A 14,251-nucleotide genomic window follows, 5' to 3' on the forward strand; every position below is an offset into this window, starting at 1 on the left:
GAATAAATTTTAAAAATAATTTATATTTATTATTTTCTTATATTAGGATGTCCATATATACTTTTGGGCAAATATAATGACTGGACTTCACTATTTATCTATTTTTTTTCAATAAAAAGGGACATGCAATTGCCATTTCTTGAAAGTAGGAGGAGACATTTAAAAAAGCCTATTCACCAAACAAATACCTAAAAAAACTTTTAACAATGAAAAAAGAAAAATGCATTGCATGTAAAGATTGTGCTGATCTTAAGTTTTTCTTATTGAATAATCGTCCATATATACGATAAACAAGTCAAAATTTTCATTAAAGTTGGAAAATATTAGTTTGTTTTGTACTTAAATGTGGAACAGTGTATTATTATCTTCTAATACAATCAATGGATTTAGCAGCTTATGCTATGTCTGTTCTCTTCACAGTTATTCTTGCCCATACCATTTTAAAAAGACTTAGTAGTAAATCCAATAAAAGGCTTCCTCCAGGCCCACCAAGATGGCCCATTGTTGGAAACCTTCTTCAATTGGGCCAGCTTCCTCACAGGGACCTGGCCTCATTGTGTGATAAATATGGGCCATTGGTGTACCTGAGATTGGGCAGCGTAGACGCCATCACCACCAACGACCCCGATACCATACGTGAGATACTTCTCAGGCAAGACGAGGTTTTCGCCTCTCGGCCACGGACTCTGGCCGCGGTGCATTTGGCGTATGGCTGCAATGACGTGGCACTGGCCCCACTAGGCCCACAATGGAAGAGAATGAGGAGAATTTGCATGGAACATCTATTGACAACCAAGCGGCTGGAGTCATTTGCGGCACAAAGAGCCGATGAAGCCCAACATCTTGTGAGAGATGTATGGGCCCGGGCCCAAACTAGAAAAGCCATAGATTTGAGGGATGTGTTGGGTGGATTCTCAATGAACAATGTGACGCGAATGTTGCTTGGGAAACAGTACTTTGGGTCGGGATCAGCTGGGCCACAAGAAGCAATGGAGTTCATGCACATCACCCATGAGCTGTTTTGGTTGTTGGGGTTGATTTATTTGGGTGACTACTTGCCCATTTGGAGATGGGTCGACCCTTACGGGTGTGAGAAGAAAATGAGAGAAGTGGAAAAGAGAGTGGATGATTTTCACATTAAGATTATTGAAGAACATAGGAAGAGAAAGGCAGGTTTGAGTTCTCAAGGAGTGGAAAATGGAGAAGAGAATAATGAAATTGACTTTGTTGATGTTTTGCTATCTTTGCCTGGTGAAAATGGAAAAGCACATATGGATGATGTCGAAATTAAAGCTCTAATTCAGGTGATCACTTACTCAAATATTTTGAAACAGTAAATGATCAACAAAGTTTGTATTTTTATTTAATTAATATTGACTTTTAGGATATGATAGCTGCTGCTACAGACACTTCGGCTGTGACCAACGAGTGGGCAATGGCGGAGGTGATAAAGCACCCGCGGGTCCTCCGTAAGATCCAAGAGGAACTGGACTCAGTCGTGGGTCGGACTCGAATGGTATCCGAATCAGACTTGGCCCACCTTAACTACCTGCGCTGCGTCGTACGAGAAACTTTTCGGATGCACCCAGCAGGACCATTTCTGATTCCCCACGAATCCCTTTGCGCCACGACGATCAATGGTTACGAAATACCCGCTAAAACGCGCGTTTTCATCAACACTCACGGGTTGGGCCGAAACACAAAGCTATGGGATAACGTGGAGGAGTTTAGGCCCGAAAGGCATTGGTTAGGTGATGGTAGCCGAGTGGAGATTAGCCACGGAGCCGATTTCAAGATATTGCCGTTTAGCGCGGGGAAGAGGAAGTGTCCCGGGGCGCCACTTGGAGTGACTTTGGTTTTGATGGGTCTGGCTCGGCTCTTTCACTGTTTTGATTGGGGTCCGCCTGAGGGAATGAGCCCCCAAGATATTGACACCACTGAGGTGTATGGAATGACCATGCCTAAGGCTCGACCCTTGTTGGCCGTTGCAACACCGCGTTTGCCTGATCATTTGTACCACTGACAGTTTTCAATTTCCACTCATAATATATAATTCATAATTTTAAATAAAAATGAAAATAATTTAGTCGATTTACAGAATGGGCAACTGGACAGCATTTCATTTAATAATGAATGGATTGATTTATTTCTAAACTTGTTTGCCATGAAGTGTAAACTTGTGTAGTGACCCGCTCAAACCAAATTCATGATTACTACATTATGTACTTTTTTCTCCACCTGATGTTATTAGAGTAACTATGCAAATATACAAAATTCTATAAGATTTACAGTCACATTATTATTTTTTCCAAGATGGTATATAACTATTATTATTTCAAAGAGTAACTATTTCATTATTATAAATAGTAAATGAAGGGTCATGCCTGATGGTATGTGATACTGTCTCTCTCTCTATAGAGTGTTTTTCGTTCTTGGGATTGTTGTGTGTTTAGTGAGTTTTTTCTGAGAGTTTTGTTTGCCTTCCATGGCTTCATCAAGTGGCGTTAACAAAGATCTAGAGCAAAAATGGAAGAACATTTGCTTGGAAGATGAGGAAGATGAGGAAGAAAATGAAGTTGTCTACGAGGAGGAGGATGTGGAAGAAATAGAGTTCGATGATCGATGGTGTCTCGTTGGAAGATTGCTGACGGGGAAGGTTTCAAACTTCATGATTTTTCAGAATATAATGGCGGATTTATGGAAACCGGGGAAAGGAATGTATGTCAAAATCATCGAACAAAATCGATTTCTTTTTCAATTTTTTCATGAAATCGATATTCAAAGAGTCATTACGGGAAGCTCTTGGACATATGATCATAAACAATTGATTCTCGAAAGGCTAACGAAGGGAGATAATCCAAGAACAATTGCGCTGAATAAACTCGACTTATGGGTGCAAATTCATGATCTCCAAACCGGATTCAAGATGGATTGGGCGGTTCGACAAGCGGGAAATTATATCGGTACGTTCCTTGAAACCGATTCAAACAATTTTCAAGGCGTTTGGAGGGAATATTTACGTGTTAGAGTCCGATTAAATGTTGAAGTCCATCTTAAGAGACGAATAAAATTTCATACGGTGGCGATGCTTTTTATGCAAATTTTAAATATGAAAAACTGCTCATGTTTTGTTTCATTTGTGGAATCATGGGCTTGTGCTAAGCTTTATGATACACCGATAGATGATATTGTGAAACCGTACGGATTGGAGATGAAAGCGCCATCAAAAAGACAGAGTTTTCTGACTGCCTCACCATGGCTGCGAACCCGACAACCCGACGCCACTCCACCAGGCACCACCACACCAGGCGCAAGCACTGCTACTCCGGCCGAACGATCATCTGCAACAACACCAGCAGTCAATTCCGTCTTCAAGGTCGCTGCTACTGTCATGGCATCATCTTCTCAAGGTGCGGCAGCAGTCACGGCTTCAGTCGAAGCTCCTCCAGTCGAACCATCAACAGCCACGAAATCAGCACTATTCTCAGCCTTCAATGTTCCTGCTCCAGTCACGATACCATCCACCACTGATGCGGCTACAATCACGGCTCCAGACACGATATCACCTTCCAATCGAATTGCTACAGTCACGGCTGGAATGAAGGGATATCACACGCAAAAAAATCAGCCACCATCAAGGTTTTTTGTCCATTCGAATATATCCCTTGATTCTAGGAAAGTTGTTACATGCATGGAATCTTCTAGTGTTGACCCCACATTATCTTTGCATGATAATGATGCCACCTATATCTCTGATATGCAATTGGATTTGGTTGACTTAAAAAGGAAAAGAATTGATAATAATTCTTTTTCAGCCAATAATAATTTTATTCTTAAGGAAGTGGATACTAAAGATGAGCCCAATAATTTTTCTAATCATGATGTTGTTAGTCTCCCAAAAAATGGCAGCTTGGTGGGCCCTGGTTCCCCGGCCCACCAATTGATATGAGTACTATTTGTTGGAATTGCCGTGGGCTTGGGAACCCACGGGCCATTCAATTCCTACAAGACATTTGTGTTGATAAGAAGCCCAATTTTTTATTTCTTTGTGAAACTTTGTGTAGAAAGGATGTAGTGGACCGAGTGAAATGTAAGTTGGGTTTTGAAAGTTCTTTTTCTGTTGAAGCCCAAGGAAGGAAAGGTGGCCTTGCTTTCTTTTGGAAATTTTCTGATGAAGCCCGATTATTGAATTTTTCCAACAACCATATTGATCTTGAGATATCCCTCCCTGGCAAACCTCCATGGCGCTTAACTTGTTTTTATGGTGAACCCCAACGCTCTCTTAGACATACAACATGGAACCTGCTTCGCTCAATTGCTGATGAATCATCTCTTCCTTAGTGTATTCTTGGCGATTTCAATAATATTACAACTCAGAATGATGTGAAGGGAGGTCGGCCCTATCCTGATTCTTTGATTAATGGTTTCAACCTTGCACTTCATGATTGCCAGCTTGGAGAACTTGACTTGAAAGGGTATCGGTTCACTTGGGAGAGAGGACGTGGGACCTCAACACATATTGAAATCAGGTTAGACAACGCATTTGCGAATCATGATTGGTTTTCTTTATTTCCTGATGCGACATTGTCAAACTATGATTACTCTTCGTCTGATCATACTCTGTTATTTCTTGAGCTTGAAACTGTGACCTTCCCTAGTCTTGTGCCCTTTAATTAGATATGAAAATGCTTAGTTTCGTGAGCCTTTGTGTGTAGAGCTTGTGAAAAATTGCTGGGCCGTGAATAAGCACGTATCCCTTGCTGAAAAGTTAAAGTGTTGCAGCATTATTTTATCTGAATGGGGTTTTGAGCTTACTGAAAATTTTAAGAAAAGGCTGAAACAGAGTAAGAAGAAAATGGCAAAGTTGAAAGTGGATGATTTCTTTGCTGAACAGTGTAATTATTTTGAGATTCTAGCTCAACAGGAGATTTATTGAAAGCAGCGTTCAAAACAGTTTTGGCTCCATGCGGGTGACAAGAACAGTAAGTATTTTCATGCCACTGCTAGTACTCGCAGACGTACCAATCAAATTGTTCAACTGAAAAACTTTGATGATGCGTGGGTCAAATGGTCTTCGGGTCTTGATCAAGTTATCACTGACTATTTTCTTGCTCTTTATGCTACCGATGGTATTGACTGCAATTCTGTGGTACATGGTATATCTAGTTCTGTCACTGATGATCATAATGAAGCTCTCTTACAGCCGGTTACTCCTGAAGAAATAAAACAAGCTATTTTTCAAATGCATCCTGATAAAGCTCCCGGTCCTGATGGCATGGGCCCTGGATTTTATCAACATCACTGGGATACTGTCGCTCCTGACATTGTTCAGCTTGTTACTAATTTCTTAGGATCGGAAGATTTGCCCCCTGATATCAATGACACCAATCTTGTTCTGATTCCGAAGAAGAAAAACTTTTCCACAATGGGTGATCTGCGTCCTATTGCTCTTTGCAATGTATCTTACAAGATTATTGCTAAAGTCCTTGCGAAGAGAATGCGAAGCATGATTGATCAGATTATTCTCCAACTCAAAGTGCTTTTTTCCCGGTAGGCTCATCTCTGATAACATTATGGTGGCGTTTGAGATCATGCATTACCTCAAGAGGAAAAGAAGAGGCAAAAAAGGCTATATGGCCTTGAAGCTCGATATGAGCAAGGCCTATGATAGAGTTGAATGGGGCTATTTGCAAGCTGTAATGTGTCGAATGGGCTTTGCCAACAAATGGATTAATCTTATCCTGAAATGTGTTACTTCGGTTAAATACTCTATTATCCATAGTGGTCACATCATGGGTCCTATTATTCCTTCGCGAGGCATTCGTCAAGGCGATCCTTTGTCCACATATCTGTTTATTATTTTTGCTGAAGGGTTTTCAGCTCTTATTAAGAAGTATGAAACATATAGGATCATCCATGGGTGTCGTGTGGCAAACGGGGCCCCATCTATCACTCAAATGCTCTTCGCTAAGAACAGTTATTTATTTTGCCAAGCCACCCAAAGTGTTGTAGACAGTATGAATAGACTCCTTCACTCTTTTGAGCTGGCATCTGGTCAGCGTGTCAATGCATCCAGGTCTTCGATATTTTTCAGTCCTAACTCTGATGGTGTGGTCAGAACTCAAATATGCTCAACCCTTGGCATGCCTGAAGCTACTGAAGGCTCTTTCTACTTAGGACTGCCGAACATTATTGGAAGGAAGAAGACGGTTATCCTTGGCTTTCTCAAGAATAAGATCATTAACTGCATAAATAGTTGGGATGGTAAGTTCCTTTCTCGTGCTGGTAAGGAAATTCTGTTAAAAACTGTCATCCAATCTCTTCCAACTTATGCCATGAGTGTGTTTCTTATTCCTCTGAAAATATGCAATGATATTGAGAAGCTTATGGCTAGCTTCTGGTGGAAAACAAAGAGTGCTAGTGGGCAAGGCATTATTTGGATGTCTTGGGATCGGTTGGCTGTTCATAAAGACTTTGGAGGTATGGGCTTCCGTCATCTCCATGATTTTAATCTTGCAATGCTTGCCAAGCAAGGGTGGCGATTGTTATGCTCTGACTCATCTCTTGTTAGTCAAGTTTTTAAAGCCAAGTACTACCCACGATCGGATTTTCTTAATGCTGAGTTGGCGTAGTATTTGGAATGCCCAACACTTGGTACGTTCTGGTACTAGGAGGATCATTGGCACTAGTACGGCAACAAGCATTCTGACTCATCCTTGGCTCCCTGACAATAATAATCCTTTTGTATCCACCACTACTCCAGGTCTTGACCATTATATGGTCAACTCTCTTTTGAATGTGGATGATAGAAGTTGGGATGTCTCTCTTGTGCAAGATATGTTTAATGTCAGGGATGCGAATCTTATTCTGGGAATTCCCCTCAGTTTCTCTGCTACTAATGATCATTGGGCCTGGGTTGGTGAGAAATCAGGCCATTACTCTGTCAAATCAGCCTACAATCTGTTGCAAAATCAGAAGAACAGTCGTTCTGGGGAAAACAATTCAGGCTTTTGGCGTAAACTGTGGCATCTCAAAATACCTCCTAAAGTGAAGAACTTTATGTGGCGAGCAGTCTCTAATGTCTTCCTACCTGTCTTCAGCTCATCTCTAAGGGGGTAAGTGTCTCTTCCATGTGCCATGTATGCAACCATGCTGCTGAATCTGCTTCGCATATACTACTCAGATGTCCCTTTGCAATCAGTTGCTGGCAAAAGGCTGATATTGTTACCCATGCTAACTTTGTTGGAACTATCGAACACTTTCTTTATGATGTGTTCCATGGCTTTGATGAAGACATCTCTTGCCGTGTTGTGATGCTATGTTGGTCGATTTGGAAGGCAAGAAATTCTTTAGTTTGGGACAAGAAAGCTTCTTCCCCTTCTCATGTTGTCTCTTCAGCGTGGACTACTCTTGATCACTGGTTAAATGCTCAAGATAAAACAAGTTTGTTATCCTCTTCTTTGATAGGAGATGGAAACAACTTTGAGCACTGGACTAAACCTGCTTATAATACGATCAAGATCAATGTTGATGGGGCCATCTTCGAGAAAGACAATGCATATGGATTCGGTATTGTAGCTTGTGATTCAGAAGGCAGGATCATTGACTTTGTGGCCAAGTACTATCATGGCTCGTACTCGCCTGAGGCTGTTGAGGCCTTGGGGGTCAAGGAAGCACTCAGTTGGCTCAAAGATAAAGGTTGGAATATGGTAGAGGTGGAAACTGATAGTCTACTCACTGTCCAAGCAGTCTCTAGTAATCAACAAATGTCTTCTGTCTTTGGTCTGATTGCTCATGATTGTAAAATTCTCTTATCCTCTCTACCTAATGTTAGTTTTTGTTTTGTTAGACGATCAGTAAACAAAATTGTCCACTTCGTAGCTAGGCGCTCTTGTTTCTATTCTGATCGTAACATTCATGATGTTGATATTCTGACAGACTTTTCTGCCACTTTGTAATTTGAATGTTTTATTTCAATGAAGTTGATATTTCATGTCAAAAAAAAAAAAACTATTTCATTATTATTATTATTATTATTATTATTATTATTATTATTATTATTATTATTATTATTATTATTATTATTTTGAAAAGAGTAACTGTTTTATTATTAATATGGGAAAATTCTATATTAGATTTAGAGTCACATTTTTATTTTTTCTTTTGAAAAAATATAAAGATGATACTAATACTAAAGAAAAAAACTCAACTTTTTTTTTTTTCTATGCATATAATCTTGTATTTTTCGAGTTTTAATCTTAATTTATTTATATGATAATGCATATCTTATTTTTTTTAGACATTGGTAAACTTTTAAAAAAATTAAAATAATCTAAATTGTCAAAAATAAGTTTAAACAATTGTATTTTATATTATTGACATAAATTATTTAAATTTTATTTTTTTATTAAAAATTATTAAAATTTTCCATATTTTAAATAACTTAAATATAATCCATCATTATCATATATAAAAAAATGAAATTATATAAGAAAAAAAAATTAAGGTTTAACGCACCTAATAAAAAATCTGTAAGAAATTGAGCTTAGGTATGATCGTTTTCATCTCTCTCTTCCTTAATCTTTCCTACCCTTCTTTTTCCTTGTTATTGATTATACTTTGATTAATTATGTCATTTGGCCTTGTTTTAAAAGTTATTGGGTAAGCTTTTGTCTATACAGCCTACGTTGATGAGTCTTGCATTTGGCACACTGGCAAGGTAACCAAATTTCTCCATCTCCGCAAAGCCAAGGTGCGCCTTTACATTTAACCTTTTACGAAGCTATAGAACCATCAAAATTTGAAATTACTAAAACCCATCTTCTCCTTTCTCTTCCTCGCAAAAACTCTTTTTTCTTTTATTATGGTTTAGTTTTATGACCTTCACCTGTTTGTCAAAATGCCTGAATAAGGCTGGGTTTTACCGCGTATCAACTTACGGTTCTAATATGAACTGCTCTTACGTGTTGGATTTATCTAGTCTATTATGCTGTTTTCATTCACCAAACCAGAAAACAAAACTCTAGAAATGTTTTAAGTAATATGTTAGTTAGGCCAACATAACTAACTAAACTGTCATGCACTTAAAAAAATGTGATCATACAAAGAAATCAATTAAGCCCACTAGTGTCTTAGCGTGTCTCCTTAACATTTTAGCCTCTGAAACTGATAATGTATAAATTTCGGTTCTTTCTGCGGTTGAAGGTTAAGCTTGGTTTTGTATGCTTGTCATGTTTCTTCGACGAGTTGCGGGTTCATTTCCTCATTCAAGAAGGCTTATTAGCAGTAGCAGTAACAGCAGACATGATGTCTCAAGTACTATAATGGAGCTCAATAAGGTAATTGCACTCTAAAGCCGGTAAATCCAATTTGTACTTGAAAACTTTACTATGTTGTCACACGTACACACTAGCTACTAGTACTACACTGCTTGGCTTATTGAAATCCTGGCTTTAGGAAATGGAGTCAGTATTTGGTGAACCTCCTTCAAGTTATCTTGCCAGCTCTGTAACTGAAGAGCATGTAGTAGCTCAGGAGCCCCAGGCTGAATTCCAAAAAGAAAGAGAGAGTTCAATCGGTCTAACTCATGTTGGAAATACAGGGGAAGCCCAAATGGTAGATGTTTCTTTGAAAGGAAGTACTAAGAGAACTGCCATCGCTAGTTGCAAGGTAATCCTAGGAAAGAAGGTGTATGATTTGGTGTTAGCTAACCAAATAGCAAAGGGAGATGTCCTTAGTGTGGCGAAAATCGCAGGCATTACTGGAGCAAAGCACACAAGTAGTCTCATTCCACTTTGCCACAACATAACCTTGAATCATGTTCGTGTTGATCTAACACTGAATCCCGAGGATTGGAGTGTTAACGTTGAAGGGGAAGCTACATCAACTGGTAAAACTGGTGTCGAAATGGAAGCAATGACAGCTGTGAGTGTTGCTGGGCTAACAGTTTACGATATGTGCAAGGCTGCTTCAAAGGATATCGCGATTACTGATATACGTCTAGAGAGCAAAACTGGTGGGAAGAGCGGGGATTGGTCTAGACAATAGTAGTAATTTAGTAGAGCTTAGGGAAGAGGATATGTATGTTAAGCATTCCAAAATGGCTCTTTTCATTTTCAAACTAGTCTTTGTTTTTCAGTAATTATTGTTTATTGATCGTCAATAAATTGAAAGTGAAATACTTAATTACTTATACTCAGCTTTCACATATTATGTTTGAAGTTGAACCAAGTAGGAGACTTGTTGCTGTTTTTTATTTCTTTTCTATTTTAATACAAAAAATGAAGTATAACTTGTTAACTTTTATTGAAATAATGTAATCTCAGACTTTGTAAGTCTCCTACAAACCCGGAAAAGCTGCCTTATTATAAATCCGGAAAAAACATTTGTGGTGTCTAGTACTCATTCATTCAAGGTGTAATATCGTTATTGGTTTAATTAAGTATCGATTCTCATATAATTTAATGTAATAATTTTTCTCGAATTTTGCTAACTAATCGTAAAGTGTCACCTTTAAGTAGTGCTAACTACTAATATCTAATAGTAATTCAAAAAAATTAATTTTTTAATAACTTGTAACAATAAAGTTCCTCCCAGCTGTTATGTCTGCATGGTAAGTTCAAACATGAATTGGAAAAAAAAAAGGAAAGACAAACTGTCATATAGTTCAAGAAAAATGTGAAAATGTCACTATTCTCTACTAATCTCTCTTAAAATCTGGCCGTTTATAATTAAAGACTAAACTTGGTCCTTGAATGGCTAATGTGACAAAAGATATTTTTGAAGCCTTTTAACAATTTTAACTCGTTTACACCAAAAACAACTACAACAACAACAACAACAACAACAACAATTTTAACTCGTTCACACCAAAACAACAACAACAACAATTTTAACTCGTAGTAAATGATATGAGAATTTTCAATGGCTTTTGTTGAGTTCACACTAAACAGCTTTTTGTTATTTTCAAATGAGTGATTCTCCTCTTTTTTGCTTTGCACTTTTTATTTTATGAAGATGCTTTTTTAGTGCACATGTCAGGTGTCCCATATATGGCGTGCATTATTTTTATTTTTTCAAAATACTATATATTGGTTCAAAAATATAGGTCTGCCTATGAGGTTTTGCTAATTCTCTTTTAAGTATTTTCTCTTACATTTTAATTTATTGGAAAAGCTATAATACGACTTATATTCATTGTGACTAACCTCAACAACCTCTCGATATAGCCTATGTCTGTAAAATGTAGATATTAATGCAAAGTGGCCCTTAACTACACCTACTTCTCACTCACACAGTCACTAGTAGTCTGGTAGTTCCAATTCTAGAAGAGGAAAAAACATTGTTATGGGTTTAGAGTATGGTGCTTTCATATTTTTCCCCCACTCAAATTAATGTGCTACCCAACTCACCCAATAGTGTCAGAAAAGAGTAATAGTCCTAGTGGTACATGATCTTCAAATGAGATGAAAATTATTACTGCCATTTCTTTTCTTCAGCTGACTGACTCTTTCATTTCCTTCTTTGAAGAGATTAACTTTGTGAGTATTTATGTTTAGCTTCATAATCTTAATTTTGAGTAACCAATTTTCTTCCCATCACAACAAAATAAAAGAGAAGATATCATATTAATTTCATGCTTTATTTTTCTTGAAAAGCTGGAAGATATTTCCTTACGATATTTTCCAAGGAAAAATCTGAAAGAAAAAAGAAACAGAAAATAGTAAAACTTATTAGCTTGGGCCTACCACCATGTGCAGTATTGTTTGTCGTTTGAATAAGAAAACAGAAAACGACTAAAAAAAGAGGTCTCTTCATTTCCATCCTTTCTAATCTGTTTCCTCTATATTCACATTTGACTCGAACAATAATGACTAACATCACAATTTTTTGTTAGAGAGTAGTAATGGACTACTTGGAGAGATTAGCATAAGCTTCATTCCCAATGCAAAGTATATTTTAATTAAGTGATTTTATAAAATAAATGCAGACAAAGGTGTCACGAGGAAATTCCCAATGGATCGTTGTTGCTGTTGTTATAGCTAGAATAGAAGCTAATCACAAAACAAGCATGAAGTACATGAATTATTCTTTGTTTACATCTCACCTCACCTCTTCTTTCATTTTTTTTTTTTAGATTTTGGGGAATCAATTAATGAGAAAATGGAAGTTTCATGTCTACCAAAGTCAAAAGGAAAGCATGAGTTAGGTGTAATAAAACATAATCTAAGTCGTTAGTAACAATTAATTTCAAGGGCTCAATGACAATGATTCATATTAATTTGGCTCATCATATAAATAAAGTTTCGGCGAGATTGTTGGAAATTGCTCTACACATAAAGCTGTAAAGGACTCGAGTTATTATTATTATTATTTAAAAGAGAAAAAGAAAGTAAATGTATATGTGCTCAAGTTGGATTGTTCCTTTATTTTGATGTGAAGCAAAAGCAATTTACAAAATTGGGTTTAGAGCATCTCCAAGGACACGGCAAAATTTTATATATGCCGTTGTTTTGTTCTAAGGAGACTGCAATTGTGCCACCATTTTCAAGTTTTGTCTACAGTGCACGGCATTTATGCCGTGCACTGTAGATCACTGCATTTTTTTTTTTTTTATAATTTAATTAATATTTATATATAATTATATTATTATAATTATAAAATTTAGAATTATTTTTTGAAAAATTTTACAATACACATTTTTAAAAGTGATGTACGAATCTACTCTTATTTTTAGTCTATTTTTTTTATACAATAGTGTATATTATAGTTATTTAATACATTTTGCAAAATTTTGAAAAAATTAGAAAAATTTAATACGCCGAAAACTGCACTTCTCTAAAAGTGTCGCACTGATATACTCCTACCTGTTTCGACATTCAAGAGATTTATGTAGTCTTTTTTTATAGTCTGTGTACATTATACTTATTTAAGACATTTTGCAAAATTTTAAAAAATTTAGAAAAATTTAACACGCCGAAAATAAAATTCAAATTTTCTATCATGTGACTCTTTTAAATATAACAATTGTGGCAATTTTTGTTAATTAGTATGATATTAATTTTTTTATTATTTTATTAAAAATTAATATATAATAATAAGGAATATTTTTTTAGTGTAATTTTTGGTGTTGTGGTTGGAGTAAAAATATTTTTTAACGCCAAATTTAATGATAGTGTAACACTAAATTCAGTGTATCCTTGGAGATGCTCTTAGTTTTGGAATTGCATATATATTAGTAAATTGCAAACTACACGAATCAAAGATTTTGTCTATAAGGCAATCGAATTGGTTTAAAGAAAAGAATAGTTAAAACAGTTAATAATTGAAAAGGCTTAAATCGTATATATCTTGTTTTTCAACTTTTCATTATGAAGGCACTTGAGTTGACAAAATCCCAAGAATTATCTTCTATTGCTTAAAAGAAATCATAAGTCATGCTCATGCATTTCCAAAAAAAGAAAGAAAAAAAAAATCACAAGTCATTACACATTTACACCAAATCACATTGTTAATATTTTAATTTAAAAAAAAAAATAGGACAAAAGTTTGTGGTTAATAGCTTAATTATTTATCTTTTTGAACTTCTTTTTTACCATGATTCTTTTGTTACTTTTATGTTTTTTTTTTTTTGTGTATTTTTTTCTTTCTCTTTTTACGAATGAGGAACTAGACTTATGTTTTAAAATGATTTTCTTGTTGTTTATTATTAATATTATTTTACAAATTAAATTAGATGAACTTCGTTTGAAAGAGTTTAAATAACCAAATAAATGGATGTGAATTCATATATGCTTTATATGACCAATATTTTAGATTTTGTCGTAGAGTCTTTCACAAATAAACTTAATTAGTAGATATCAAATATAGAGATAAATTTATGTGGTTTATTTTGTTTGTCTGTCCACATTTTCAAATTTCAATATTGGGTTTGGACCATACCTCAGCCATGAATATCTATGTTTCCTAATTACTGGTGCACCACCAAAATTTTTCCTTTTTTTTTTAAGTAGAAAGTGTGCACCACTAAAATTAAGTTATTATTATCCTCAAACTTCTTTTATAGAAATATTTAAATGCTACAAATATTATCACCATGTAAAGAGTTTCACAGTAAACTTTCATTTACTACTTCTTGTTTGTATTTTAAATTTAATGAGAACATGAAAATGAACTTCAAAATATGTCAAAAAAAAAATGAACTTCAAAAAATTTCACTTTCTAATATTTAGGTTCAAACAAACCAAAAAAG

The 14,251-nt window shown here is 35.9% G+C and overlaps 4 protein-coding genes across 10 annotated transcripts; all 4 read left to right on the top strand.

The window, feature by feature from the left end:
- Positions 1–154: 154 nt before the first annotated feature.
- Positions 155–2,294, top strand: LOC115707784 (cytochrome P450 703A2). The gene is made up of 2 exons (XM_030635852.2): positions 155–1,304; positions 1,385–2,294. The coding sequence occupies exons 1-2, from the start codon at positions 381–383 to the stop codon at positions 2,021–2,023; spliced, it is 1,563 nt and encodes a 520-aa protein (XP_030491712.1). The 5' UTR covers positions 155–380; the 3' UTR covers positions 2,024–2,294.
- Positions 2,295–5,633: 3,339 nt separating this feature from the next.
- On the top strand, positions 5,634–6,632 carry LOC115704314 (uncharacterized). The gene has a single exon (XM_030631528.1). It carries the CDS (start codon positions 5,634–5,636, stop codon positions 6,630–6,632), a length of 999 nt encoding a protein of 332 aa, XP_030487388.1.
- A 145-nt stretch (positions 6,633–6,777) lies between these two features.
- On the top strand, positions 6,778–7,958 carry LOC115704315 (uncharacterized). Its single transcript, XM_030631529.1, has 2 exons — positions 6,778–7,115; positions 7,202–7,958. The coding sequence occupies exons 1-2, from the start codon at positions 6,778–6,780 to the stop codon at positions 7,956–7,958; spliced, it is 1,095 nt and encodes a 364-aa protein (XP_030487389.1).
- Positions 7,959–8,297: 339 nt separating this feature from the next.
- On the top strand, positions 8,298–10,194 carry LOC115703591 (cyclic pyranopterin monophosphate synthase, mitochondrial). Of its 7 annotated transcripts, none has more exons than XM_061106605.1 (4): positions 8,298–8,549; positions 8,682–8,752; positions 9,205–9,338; positions 9,457–10,194. In XM_061106605.1, exons 3-4 carry the CDS (start codon positions 9,222–9,224, stop codon positions 10,045–10,047), a joined length of 708 nt encoding a protein of 235 aa, XP_060962588.1. In that variant the 5' UTR covers positions 8,298–8,549; positions 8,682–8,752; positions 9,205–9,221; the 3' UTR covers positions 10,048–10,194. The 7 variants fall into 7 exon arrangements, with proteins under 7 accessions (XP_060962588.1, XP_060962582.1, XP_030486681.2 ...); XM_061106599.1 differs by having other exon boundaries at positions 8,682–8,751; positions 9,186–9,338; XM_030630821.2 differs by having other exon boundaries at positions 8,486–8,549; positions 8,655–8,752.
- Positions 10,195–14,251: the final 4,057 nt, after the last annotated feature.

This window comes from Cannabis sativa, chromosome 1 (genome assembly GCF_029168945.1).
Source record: "Cannabis sativa cultivar Pink pepper isolate KNU-18-1 chromosome 1, ASM2916894v1, whole genome shotgun sequence".
NCBI classification, from domain to species: Eukaryota; Viridiplantae; Streptophyta; class Magnoliopsida; order Rosales; family Cannabaceae; genus Cannabis; species Cannabis sativa.

What these genes read in the sequence shown, in the direction of transcription:
- LOC115707784 (XM_030635852.2), top strand. Translation starts at nt 381, where the DNA reads ATGGATTTAGCAGCTTATGCTATGTCTGTTCTCTTCACAGTTATTCTT. An exon ending in AAATTAAAGCTCTAATTCAG is followed by an intron (nt 1,305 to 1,384) that starts GTGATCACTTAC and finishes ATTGACTTTTAG; the next exon opens with GATATGATAGCTGCTGCTAC.
- LOC115704314 (XM_030631528.1), top strand. Translation starts at nt 5,634, where the DNA reads ATGGCCTTGAAGCTCGATATGAGCAAGGCCTATGATAGAGTTGAATGG.
- LOC115704315 (XM_030631529.1), top strand. Translation starts at nt 6,778, where the DNA reads ATGGTCAACTCTCTTTTGAATGTGGATGATAGAAGTTGGGATGTCTCT. An exon ending in TTCAGCTCATCTCTAAGGGG is followed by an intron (nt 7,116 to 7,201) that starts GTAAGTGTCTCT and finishes CTTTGCAATCAG; the next exon opens with TTGCTGGCAAAAGGCTGATA.
- LOC115703591 (XM_061106605.1), top strand. Translation starts at nt 9,222, where the DNA reads ATGCTTGTCATGTTTCTTCGACGAGTTGCGGGTTCATTTCCTCATTCA. An exon ending in CTATAATGGAGCTCAATAAG is followed by an intron (nt 9,339 to 9,456) that starts GTAATTGCACTC and finishes TCCTGGCTTTAG; the next exon opens with GAAATGGAGTCAGTATTTGG.